Genomic DNA, 12,369 nt, shown 5'->3' on the forward strand with positions numbered 1-12,369 from the left:
TAAATACAAAAATGTAACAGAATGGAAAATTATATCTGCCGAATCTAAAGAATTTTACTGCATAAAAAACCCCCCCCAAAAAAACATTGTAGTCTCAATAAGGTTTGATATACATATTGCTGCTACTGCTCATAGTGATGCGTTTATCACAAGATTGAGATCAGATCCCAAAAGGGAAGAGAGCGATTCATAAGCACATGTTGGCTGGTAAGTCCAGGTCACTCACTGGGGGTGCTGCATGTTTGCCCATCACGTATTTTATGAGCAATACTGAAAATGTATCCAAAGCAAAAAGTGATAAAACCAATACATTGCTGCACCCTTGGTGTAAACCCGACTCCATAATTCTTATTTAATCATTTATGAGCACCCGCAGTCATTACATGATCAAAACAGGAATGAACATTAGTAGTAGTAATAATAATCATGTGTGTCCTTGTGTTTAATAACATTTTACAATGTGAACGCACATCACTTCACACATTTAGGCAAATCACCAAAAAGGCACAAGATCCATTTTATTACATTCAGAGACAGTAGATCCTAAATAAAAAAAATATATATATAAAACATGTAGAGTTTTCTGGAGAATTAAAACATCTGGTAAACAATTACCTAGAACTCCCGGAGTGTAAATAGGGCATTTGGGTAGTAAGACTGGAGTGCCCTGAAAGGGTTACGGTTAACTGCAGTTTTAAATTGACATAAGGACCAGTGTGCCCAGGAAGGAGTCAGGGAAAGGAGAACCTGACACCGCACTGTAGAACACTGACTTCCGTTGTAGCAGGTCGCACCTTTGAACAGTCATGGGCTATGAAGTCCACATGTGGGCTGAAGAAAGTTCAAGGAGTCATTTATGTGCCGGTCTCATGATTGTCAGGTGTAAACCTTCACTTAGAACGGATTGTTATTTTGGTGATACCATATTAAATGTTCATTTCTAAGGAGCAGAGTCATAGAAAGAGGGTGTGCAGGTGGTTGGTGAACAAGCTTTTCAGGTACCTCGATCTGGCCTACGTCAAGTCCATTGTGGCCCATTGTGAGGCGAAAACTACCACTTTTAAGTCTTAGATGTAGGTTTGCTGGGGATAATGACAGAAACACACACAGCGGAGATTTCCGCTCATATAAGGCGCATAGACATTAGGTCACCAGACAGAACAGTGTTGTATTTCCTTCTGCTGCCCATCAGGAAAACTAGTATAGCAATAAGGGGCACTGTATGTAGTGGTGATAGAGAACAGTTCCACAGTACAGAAGAAATAGGCTCAGCTACAGAGAAACAAGGCTCGACTGTATATGTAACAAAACAGACAATTACGTAGCACTGACTTCCAACCGAGTGATTTTACCCTGGGACACCACTATTACCTGAGGGCAACGGAAACAGGAAATATAATAACCAGCATAGTCTAGGAGCACACTGAGGCGCACCCACACACATACACTAATTCACACACGTTCCATCTATCTCTGCAGGTCGGTACTGAATGGGGTTTTAGGGGCAGTGGGATTGGAGTGAATACTCAGAGGAGAATAAAGGAGCTCACGCATGAGCACCATCTTCAGCTTCAGACCCGGGCTTATATATTGGGGCTCGCTGCTCTTTTGTCTCCTCACTGACATCTTCATCTTTGTTGTCCATCTGAGGATATACCACCACACAAAGCTTCTGGCCAAAACGTGTCATTGCATCTGGAGAAGGAGGAACACAAAACAGACAACAATTACTCTACTTTCTATGTAAATAACAGCAGAAAAACAATTGGGGTACAGGGTAATGTATGTCTGAGTCAAGGTGTATCTCTAACACTAAAGATTGAGATGCCATGAAGTACTCACCAACAAAGTTATTGAAGCATTGGGGCTTGTTTTGCCAATGGACTCCGAGGAAGTACACAGGGACTCCAGTAAGCATGATGGCCAGGCCTATTCCGCAGACAACAGGTTCAGACCATAAGCTGAAGACAAGCAGGAAAGCCCAGAAGAGGAGGTAGATCACTGGAAATATGAGGTTAACCTGTGGTAAAAGGACAGGGTATTACGGCATATCAAGCCACTTCTCTTCCCTTTCTGCTTCTCTAAATGTCTATGCTGCTTCTCACGACATTTCTCACCATGCTTCTCATTTTCTAATACAGAACTTTTACATGTCTCCTCTTTTTTTTTACTGAACAATTCACCATGCTCAACTAATAGGTGATAACCTGAAGTCTGAGAAGATGTCATTGTCACTTAGAAATGTTCAATATACTAGTCCTTCTCAATGAATTAGAATATCATCAAAAAGTTAATTTATTTCAGTAATTCAATTCAAAAAGTGAAACTCATATTCTATAGATTCATTACACACAGAGTGATCTATTTCCAGCATTTTTTTCTTTTAATGTTGATGAATATGACTAACAGTTAATGAAAACCCAAAATTTAGTGTCTCAGAGAATTAGGATATTATATAAGCCCAATTTAAGAAATTATTTTTAATACTGAAATGTTGGCCTACTGAAAAGTATGTACAGTACATGCCCTCAATACTTGGTTGGGGCTCTGACTCTGCATGAATTACTGCATCAATGTGGCGTGGCATGGGGGCGATCAGCCTGTGGCACTGCTGAGGTGTTATGGAAGCCCAGGTTGCTTTGATAGCGGCCTTCAGCTCGTCTTCATTGTTGGGTCTGGTGTCTCTCATCTTCCTCTTGACAATAACCTGTAGATTCTTTATGGGGTTTAGGTCAGGCGAGTTTGCTGGCCAATCAAGCGCAGTGATACTGTGGTTATTAAACCAGGTATTGGTACTTTTGGCAGTGTGGGCAGGTGCCAAGTCCTGCTGGAAAATGAAATCAGCATCTCCATAAAGCTTGTCAGCAGGGGGAAGCATGAAGTGCTCGAAAATGTCCTGGTAAACGGCTGCGCTGACTCTGGACTTGATATAACACAGTGGACGAACACTGTTGCTCAGTGGTCCAAAGTCCTGTTTTCAGATGAAAGTAAATTTTGCATTTCATTTGGAAATGAAGGTCCCAGAGTCTGGAGAAAGAGCGGAGAGGAATCAATCCAAGTTGCTTGCGGTCCAGTGTGAAGTTTCCACAGTCAGTGATGGTTTGGGGAGCCATGTCATCTGCTGGTGTTGGTCCACTGTGTTATATCAAGTCCAGAGTCAACGCAGCATCTACCAGGACATTTTAGGGCACTTCATGCTTCTCTCTGCTGACAAGCTTTATGGAGCTGATCGCCTCCATGCCACGCCGCATTGATAACACCTCAGCAGTGCCACAGGCTGATCGCCTCCATGCCACGCTGCATTGATAACACCTCAGCAGTGCCACAGGCTAATCGCCTCCATGCCACGCCGCATTGATAACACCTCAGCAGTGCCACAGGCTGATCGCCTCCATGCCACGCCGCATTGATAACACCTCAGCAGTGCCACAGGCTGATCGCCTCCATGCCACGCCGCATTGATAACACCTCAGCAGTGCCACAGGCTGATCGCCTCCATGCCACGCCGCATTGATAACACCTCAGCAGTGCCACAGGCTGATCGCCTCCATGCCACGCTGCATTGATAACACCTCAGCAGTGCCACAGGCTGATCGCCTCCATGCCACGCTGCATTGATAACACCTCAGCAGTGCCACAGGCTGGTCGCCTCCATGCCACGCCGCATTGATGCAGTAATTCATGCAGAGTCGGAGCCCCGGCCAAGTATTGAGGGCATATACTTTACATACTTTTCAGTAGGCCAACATTTCGGCATTAAAAAACATTTTTGAAATTGGGCTTATATAATATTCTTATTTTCTGAGACACTAAATTTTGGGTTTTCATTAACTGTTACCATATTCATCAACATTAAAAGAAAAAAAAATGCTGGAAATAGATCACTCTGTGTGTAATGAATCTACATAATATTTTTGAATTGAAGTACTGAAATAAATTAGCTTTTTGACTAGTATTTACAACGTCATATGAACTTTTATCTAAATGAGCCCCACTAACCTTAATTGGCCGAGGTATGTCGGGCTTCTTCCATCTCAAGACAATCTGCCCAGCCACGGTAACGCCATAGAACAGATAGTTGATGAAGCCAACATAATTAATCAGAGTATACATGTCACTGGTTACCAACATGAGTAGAGTGGAGAGGCACTGTTGTGAGAGAAATATTGGGATATAGAATGTTAGAGCAAGTGTATATTTTGCTCATTTGCACAATGGAGGAGGCATAGGTTGTGGGAAATGCCAAAACAAAATAAAAGTGAGCAGGTAGGAAAATTGTGGCATACCGTGAAAAGAAGTGCTGGGATTGGAGTGCAACGTTTGATGTGGATCATGGCCAAGACACTTGGTAGATGACCCTCTCTTGCCCCAGCAAAAAACAACCTGTCCAAAGAACAAATTTTATTAAGGCATATGACTACAATATACTTTACGTTTGTATAAATGGTCTGAACATTTTATTTGTAAAGTATTTTATGGGATGTAACAACGCAATAACTCTTACCTGGAAGAAGTAAACAGAGACCCATTGACTCCTCCAAATGTGGAAAGAGCGACAGATATTGGCATAATCCAGGCCATGACACCTAGTAATTTTTCACCGAATGTCTGAGTAGAAAAAAAACACATAAATTTATAGATAACTATGCATTAGGCCTAATTCACATGAGCATTGCGCACCTTGGACGTGAAAAATTGCAGTTTTTCACGTCCGAGGTGCATCCATGCTCGGCGCTGCGTGACGCGATGTCTCGCATCCCCCATAGACTAGAGCCTATGGAGGGATGAGTGATGCGCGAAAAGAAAGGACATGTCCTATTTTCCCACGGACCCTTAAAACGGTCCGTTGAAACAACGGCTCTGTGAACGGCCACATTCAATTACAAAAGGTACGTGGGACGGTCGCAGTTTCAACGGCCGTCCCACGGACGTTTAACACGCTCGTGTGAATTAGGCCTAACAGGTTTGATTTCACAACATATTTACCGCCATGGCATATGTGACATATATACCGTATGTAACACCTTACCACATGTAATAATACAGTTTATGAAAATATCAAACTGTTACAGAAGTACTTACCACAGCCACGGCATTGGAAGCCAGTAGCTCTTGAGGGGACATGGCTGTCACATAGGCAATGTTTGCAAAAACATAAACAAAGGTGACAAGTGGAATAGAGATGAAGATGGCACGTGGGAGGTTCCTGGTGAAAGACACAATAATTAGCCAGGTCTTGCCACTAGGGGGAGACCTATACATGTTAATATTTAATGAATGTGACCAATTCCAAAATGTTCATGTATCTGCGCATAGTTCTGATAACAGAAATGCTATTAATGATGATATGAACAGGTTACTATCGTCAATAAATGTAGAGCGGTGACATGTAACATGTACAGGCTCCCTCATTTAGAATAGTAACTTATGACACATGTAACATGAGGTTTATAAATCACATGTACGTGTGGATTAAATGTAGCAAAAATAATGAAATGTTCTTACTTCCATATAATATTGTAATTAAGATGAACCGGTTGTATGTAAGCTACGGAAGTAAGCATTGTGGATTGAACTGTCTACAAACAAAACCATAGACTCTTAACCCCTTAATGACCGGGCCTGTTTGTACCTTAATGACCAAGCCAGATTTGTCACATCTGGTATGTCTGACTTTATCAGAGAATAACTCTGTGAAAGTTTTGAATATCCAAGTAATTCTGACATTGTTTTTTCGTCACATGTTGTACTTTATTTTAGTGGTAAAAGTAGACTGATACGATTTGCGGAAATTAATTAAAAAATAGAGAAATTGAAGAAATTTTGTAAAAATTATCATTTTTCCCTATTTTTAACTGCAATATGTCATGTATGTACACACATACTGCACAATTTTTTTAATTAAATATATATTTCCATCTCTTTACTCTATTTTGGCAGCACTTCTGAAAAAAAAATTATTTTTTTGAGCAATTTGGAAGACTTACAAATTTAGTAATCATTTTATACATTTTGAAGTACATTTTGTTTTCCTGCACCAAGCCAGGTTTTCAGAGGCTCATAGGTGTCAGAATGGTGGAAACCCCCACAAGTGACACCATTTTGAAAACTACACCCCTTAAGGTATTTATTAAGGGGTGTTGTAAGTATTTTGACCCCACAGTTTTTTTGTAAGAATTCATGCAAAGTAGGCGTAAAAAAATATAATTTCACTTTTTTCATAAAAGTATCACTTTGAAGACCGATTTCTGTGTAAAGCGACCATGAGAATGAAGAAACACACCCCAAAATATATCACCCTGTTTCTCCTGTTTTCAAAAATGCCCCCATTGTGACCCTAATGCATTGCTTGGACACAAGACAGGGCCCGAAAGGGAGGGAGCACCCGTAGGCTTTCAGGACTCATATTTTGCTTGAAAATGTTTTAGGCCCCACTGTACATTTGGAGAGGTTTTGAGCTGCCAGAACGATAGAAACTCCCCATAAACGACCCCATTTAGAAAACTAGACCCCATAAGGTATTTATTTAGGGGTATAGTAAGTATTTTGACCCCACAGTTTTTTGCTAAATTTAATGCATATCAGGTGAAAAAAAAAAAAATTTCACTTTTTTCATAAAAGTATTTGTTTGAAGACCGATTTCTTTGTAAAGCGAACATGAAAATGAAGAAACACACCCCAAAAATCTATCACCCTCTTTCTCCTGTTTTCAAAAATACCCACATTGTGGCCCTAATGCGTTGTTTGGAGACACGGCAGGGCCCCAAAGGAAGGGAGCACCCGGAGGCTTTCAGTACTCATATTTTGCTTGAAAATGTTTTAGGCCCCACTGTACATTTGGAGAAGCTTTGAGCTGCCAGAACGATAGAAACTCCCCATAAACGACCCAATTTCGAAAACTAGACCCCTTAAGGTATTTATCTAGGGGTATAGTTAGCATTTTGACCACACAGGTTTTTCGCTAAATATATTGGAATTAGTCTGTAAAAATTAAAATGTACTTTTTTTCTGAAACAACATATAAATGTTTATTATTTACAAGGAATAACGAAGAAAATGCACCCCAACATTTGTAAAGCAATGTCTCCCGATTACGACAATACCCCATATGTGGTAATAAACTGCTGTTTGGACCCACAGCAGGGCTCAGAAGGGAAGGAGCGCCATTTGGATTTATGATTTTGCTGGAATGGTTTTCGGTGCCATGTCGCATTTGCAATGCACTGGAGGGACCAAAACAGTGGAAACCCCCCAAAAGTGACCCCATTTTGGAAAAACCTTCAAGGAATTTTTCTAGGGGTATAGTGAGCATTTATACCCCACGGGTCTTTTGCAGAGTTTATTAGAATTAGGACGCGAAAAATAATATCAAATTTTTTTCCACTAAAATGTTGCATTTTCTCATTTTCACAAGGGATAAAGGAGGAAAAAAACAACCATTTTTTATAAAGCAATTTCTCCCGAGTCCGAAAATACCCCACATGTGGCCATACGTTTTTTCATTAGAAATGAATTAACCCTTTCAGGACTGATCCAGTTTTTGCTTTCTTATTTTAGATTTTCCCTCCCCGCTTTCCAAGAGCCATAACTTTTTTATTTTTCCATGAATAGAGCGGTGTGAGGGCTTATTTCTTGCGGGAGGAGCTGCAGTTCTTATTGGTACCATTTTTTGGTACATAAAAAGTGATTCAAAAGTTGTATTACATTTTTTTTTTAGAGCGAAGGTGCCCAAAAAAAAAAACTGCGATTTTGGCGGTTTCAATTATTACATTTTTTTAAGGTGTGCACTGTGCAAATTAAATAATGGTATATTGTAATAGTTCGGACTTTTACGGACGTAGCGATACCAATTTTGTTCATTTTTTTACATTACTTTAGAAGAAAAATGCGAAAAGGTGTTTTGTTTTTTTAACTTTAAAAAAAAAATTCTCACTACTAATAACTAGAATTCTTCTACACATTTTATTAATCAATCCCCTTAGGGGACTTGATCCAGCGATCATTGGATCACTGGACAATACACTGCAATACTAATGTATTGCAGTATATTGTTATTCATACAGGCTTCTGTAACAGATCGATCGCTGTACCTGTCCGTTAGTACCGAGGGGGCCTACTGTAATACACAGCCGACACCCGCAGCGTATGGAGCGGGCTCAGAATGTGAGCCGGCTCCATACATCAACCGCCGCATCATGATGGGCAATTAAGTCATAGTGCGCAAAGGGGTTAATGCGCAGCAGATGGTTCAAAGTGAAAATTGCAATTTTCCACTGATATGCCATTTTAGTGCATAATATGTTGTGCCCAGTGTGTGCCACAGAAGACAAATACCTCATAAAACGTTAAGCGGGTTCTCTCGGGTATGGCGACGCCATATGTGTGGGCGCAAACTGCTGCTTGGGCACGCTGCAGGGCTCAGAAGGGAGGGAGCGCCATTTTGCTTTTGGAACGCAGATTTTGCTTGGTAGTTTTTCTGTTTTGGGTTTCGCTTGTATTTCAGTTTATAATGTGGGGGGCATATGTGAGCTGTGCGGGGTACATCAGGGTATAATAAGAGGGTATAATAATGGGGTAAATAAATAATAATCCGCAGATATGTGGACGGTGTCGCACTGATAAATGGCGCCCGATCTTATCCGCTTTTGGAACACTCTGCACATTTTGCATCGCCATAATCTGAAAGCCAGAACTTTTTTATTTTTTCACCACCGGAGCCGTGTGAGGGCTTATTTGTTGCGGGACAATCTGTAGTTTTCATTGGTACCATTTTGGGGTACATGCGATTTTTTTTTTTATCACTTTTTGTTACATTTTTTTGCAATCCTGAGCAAAAAACAGGAATTCTGACACCGTTTTTTAGGTTTTCTTTTTGTGGCGCTCACCGTACGCTATAAATGACATTTTTACTTTATTCTGCGGGTTGGTACGATTACGGCGATACCATATGTATATAGGTTTGGTCCTTTTTTTCAGCGTTTGCACAATAAAATGACTTATTTATAAACGAAAAAAAATTCTGTGTCACCATATTCTGAGAGCCATCATTTTTTTATTTTTTAGTCAAAAAAGCTGTGTAAGGGCTTGTTTTTTGCGGGATGGATAGAAGTTTTTATCGGTACTATTTTCGGGTACATGCGACTTTTTGATCACTTTTTATTCTTTATTTAGGGAGCGGTGGTGACCCCAAAAAATTGTGATTCTGTCGTCGTTTTTTATTGATTTTTTTTGGGGTGTTCATCATGCGGGGAAAAGAACATTACAGTTTTATAGTTGGGGTCGTTACGAACGCGGTGATACCAGATATGTGTACTTTTTTAACGTGTTCATTTTTTTTCTATAATAAAAGTCTTATTATAGGGAAAAAAGCATTTTGTGTTTATAGAACTTATAACTTTTATTTTTACACTTTTTTTAAAACATTTTTATTACTTTTTTTTACTTTTTTTACTTGTCCCACTAGGGGACACTCAGACTTGCAGCTTTGATCGCTGCTAGAGTACATTACACTACACACGTAGTGTAATGTACTCTAACTGTCATTGTGACGTGACTGTCACACTGACAGGAAGCAGAGGAGGAACGGCCGGAGGCTGTTCCTCCGAGGCTTCCGTGCATGGCAACCCGGAGGTCATTATCTGACCTCCGATTGCTGTGACAAGCATCGGTAGCCCCCACGATCACTTCGTGGGGGCTGCTGATGTGCTTCAAACCACTTAAATGCGGCGACGGCAATCCGTCGCCGCACTTAAGGGGTTAACTGCCGAAATCAGCGGCGATGGTCCGCTGTCCGGCGAGACTGATGTCTCAGCTGTCTAGGACAGCTGTCAGCGCGGGTCTGTCACTCTGTGTTTACACAGAGTGACAGTTTGAAATGCGGACGAAAATGCACGTCCTGGTGCGGGAACTAGCAGCCGACCAGGACGTGCATTTTCGTCCTTGGTCGTGAAAGGGTTAATCGAATAGAATCTTAAAGGTGTTTTCTAGTCCCTAAAAATGTATGACCTATCCATTGAAGTGAACAGTAGAAAGCTGTAATACTTGAGCCGCTGCTACAAGTGTATCAGGGATTTAGGGTTTGTGCACACACACTAATTACGTCCGTAATTGACAGACGTATTTCGGCCGCAAGTCCCGGACCGAACACAGTGCAGGGAGCCGGGCTCCTAGCATCATACTTATGTACGATGCTAGGAGTCCCTGCCTCGCTGCAGGACAACTGTCTCGTACTGAAAACATGATTACAGTACGGGACAGTTGTCCTGCAGCGAGGCAGGGACTCCTAGCATCGTACATAAGTATGATGCTAGGAGCCCGGCTCCCTGCACTGAGTTCGGTCCACTACTTGCGGCCGAAATACGTCCGTCAATTACGGACGTAATTAGTGTGTGTGCACATACCCTTATAGTGAGCAAGTAGAAATTAAGGGGACGCAGCGCTGGTACGAGCGCGGCACTCCCTCCAAAAGAGCGGATCGGCGGAGGTCCCAGGAGTCAGACCCCAAAGCGATCAGCTATTGATGGCCTATCCTGAGAATAGGCTATCAAGTTTTAGGGACTGGAAAACCTCTTTAAAATGTTTTCTACAGGAATAGTATTTCCCTCGAAATGGAAAAAAAACAAAACACTTGTCCAAAAAAAGTTGGCCCTTTTAAAATAAATAAATAATTAATAATTTCTGTTTTTAGGATAGCTGGATAACTACCAATACTGCCACCATTACAATTAAGGCTATGTTCACACGGAGTATTTTGGGGGAGGAATATCTGCCTCAAAGCTCCAAACGGAATTTTGAGGCAGATATTCCTCCCCCAAAATACTCCATGTGAATAGCAATTATCGCGCCGTTTTTCGCCCGCGGCCATTGAGCGCCGCGGGCATAAAACACGCTTTCTCCTGCCTCCCATTGAAGTCAATGGGAGGTCGGAGGCGGAAGCGCCCGAAGATAGGGCATGTCGCTTCTTTTTCCCGCGAGGCAGTTTTACTGCTCGCGGGAAAAAGACGCCGACGCCTCCCATTGAAATCAATGGGAGGCGTTCTCGGGCCGTTTCTGCCGAGTTTTGCGACGCGGTTTCCGCGTCAAAAAACTCGGCAAAAGACCCCGTGTGAACATAGCCTTAGACAGCCTTGTAGTCTTTTCAACGTGGCGGGCAACTGGTGGCCTGCGGCTCCTATCCTTCCTCCTGCCGAGTACTCTATTCGGCAAGCATAAGGGCTTGTCCACACAACGGATTTGCTGCGTATTTTCTGGATGGAATTGCGGATGGAAAATATGCGCAGAATACAGTAGCAGCAAAGTGGGTGAGATTTAACAAATGTCATCCACGCGCTGCGGAAAAATTCAGAGCAGAAATTCACCTGCGGTGCATAATTTTATTTCCGAAGCATGTCAATTATTGCTGCGGAAAGTGGACTGATTTCCTGCATTTTTCTGACGTACTGCGGAATTTCTTACAGGGGGTGGAAATTACATCACAGGAAGAAGAAATATCACCATCACACGGCCCTTGAAAAAAAACGCATGAAATGGGATTGTCTGCTAGTTGATGCGTAAATTCTGTGGAAATTTTCTGCAGCAAATCCGTTACGTGTGAACAAGCCCTTAACATGGATTGCTCCCCCCACCTCTCCCCTCTGGACACTGCTGTGTATGCAGGAACACAGCAGGTATCCGTTAATCACTGTGTGGGGAACGGGGGGGGGGCAATTCAGCTGACAGATCTGCATTAGGAATTATAATCGACATTTATCAAAAGTGGTGTCATTTTAGCCAATGTCTTAGTTAATCTAGCTGCTTTTCACTCTACTTTTACAAACTGACATGCATGACACACAAAATGCTCTAAATTCTGACCCAAATTGGTAATAAATATGCCACGGAGCAAATTAGACACTATTTTGGAGTAAAATGCACCATAAAAAAACAACATAATACCATAGCTCCTCTGTTAAAGAGAAGTCATAATAAATTCATCCAGCAGGTGGCAGCTTCAAACAGTGATTCTGTCCCATTATATGGAGAAGAGCGCTAGGAAGAGGAGACTGCAGCCTCGGAAAGGTAGAGATTCTAAATAGTGGCAGAGGGGCATGTAGATATGGGGCACGTGTGTGCACTAGGGGGAGGGGGGATGTGTGTGAACCCTAAATGAGGGAATAAAGCAGCACGGTATGTGGTTTGTACTGTACATGGCAGCAATGAGGTTATCACTGTGTGGGGATACAGTATATATAGGGTCCAGGAGCTATTGCAGTATGAGGTGCTGTGGCTTTATTTACATTCTCTAGCCGAACTCTTAGGGTATGTTCACACGCACTAATTACGGAGGTAATTCGGGCGTTTTTGCCCCGAATTACGTCCGAAAAATGCGCC

The 12,369-nt window shown here is 42.0% G+C and overlaps 1 protein-coding gene across 1 annotated transcript in view; it reads right to left on the reverse strand.

Annotated features, from left to right (window-relative positions):
• Window positions 1–409: 409 nt before the first annotated feature.
• The window catches only part of SLC7A8 (solute carrier family 7 member 8), a 51,534-nt gene continuing 39,574 nt past the window's right edge, over window positions 410–12,369 (reverse strand). Inside the window, exons 7-12 of the mRNA XM_075828888.1 lie at window positions 5,083–5,206; window positions 4,505–4,608; window positions 4,287–4,383; window positions 4,000–4,149; window positions 1,843–2,020; window positions 410–1,695 (exon numbers count right to left, since the gene is read on the reverse strand). Coding sequence (XP_075685003.1) covers window positions 1,547–1,695; window positions 1,843–2,020; window positions 4,000–4,149; window positions 4,287–4,383; window positions 4,505–4,608; window positions 5,083–5,206 — 802 coding nt within the window. The 3' untranslated portion in view covers window positions 410–1,546. The remainder of the gene's footprint in view (window positions 1,696–1,842; window positions 2,021–3,999; window positions 4,150–4,286; window positions 4,384–4,504; window positions 4,609–5,082; window positions 5,207–12,369) is intronic.

The sequence above is a fragment of the Rhinoderma darwinii genome, chromosome 1 (assembly GCF_050947455.1).
Source record: "Rhinoderma darwinii isolate aRhiDar2 chromosome 1, aRhiDar2.hap1, whole genome shotgun sequence".
In the NCBI taxonomy this organism is placed as follows: domain Eukaryota; kingdom Metazoa; phylum Chordata; class Amphibia; order Anura; family Rhinodermatidae; genus Rhinoderma; species Rhinoderma darwinii.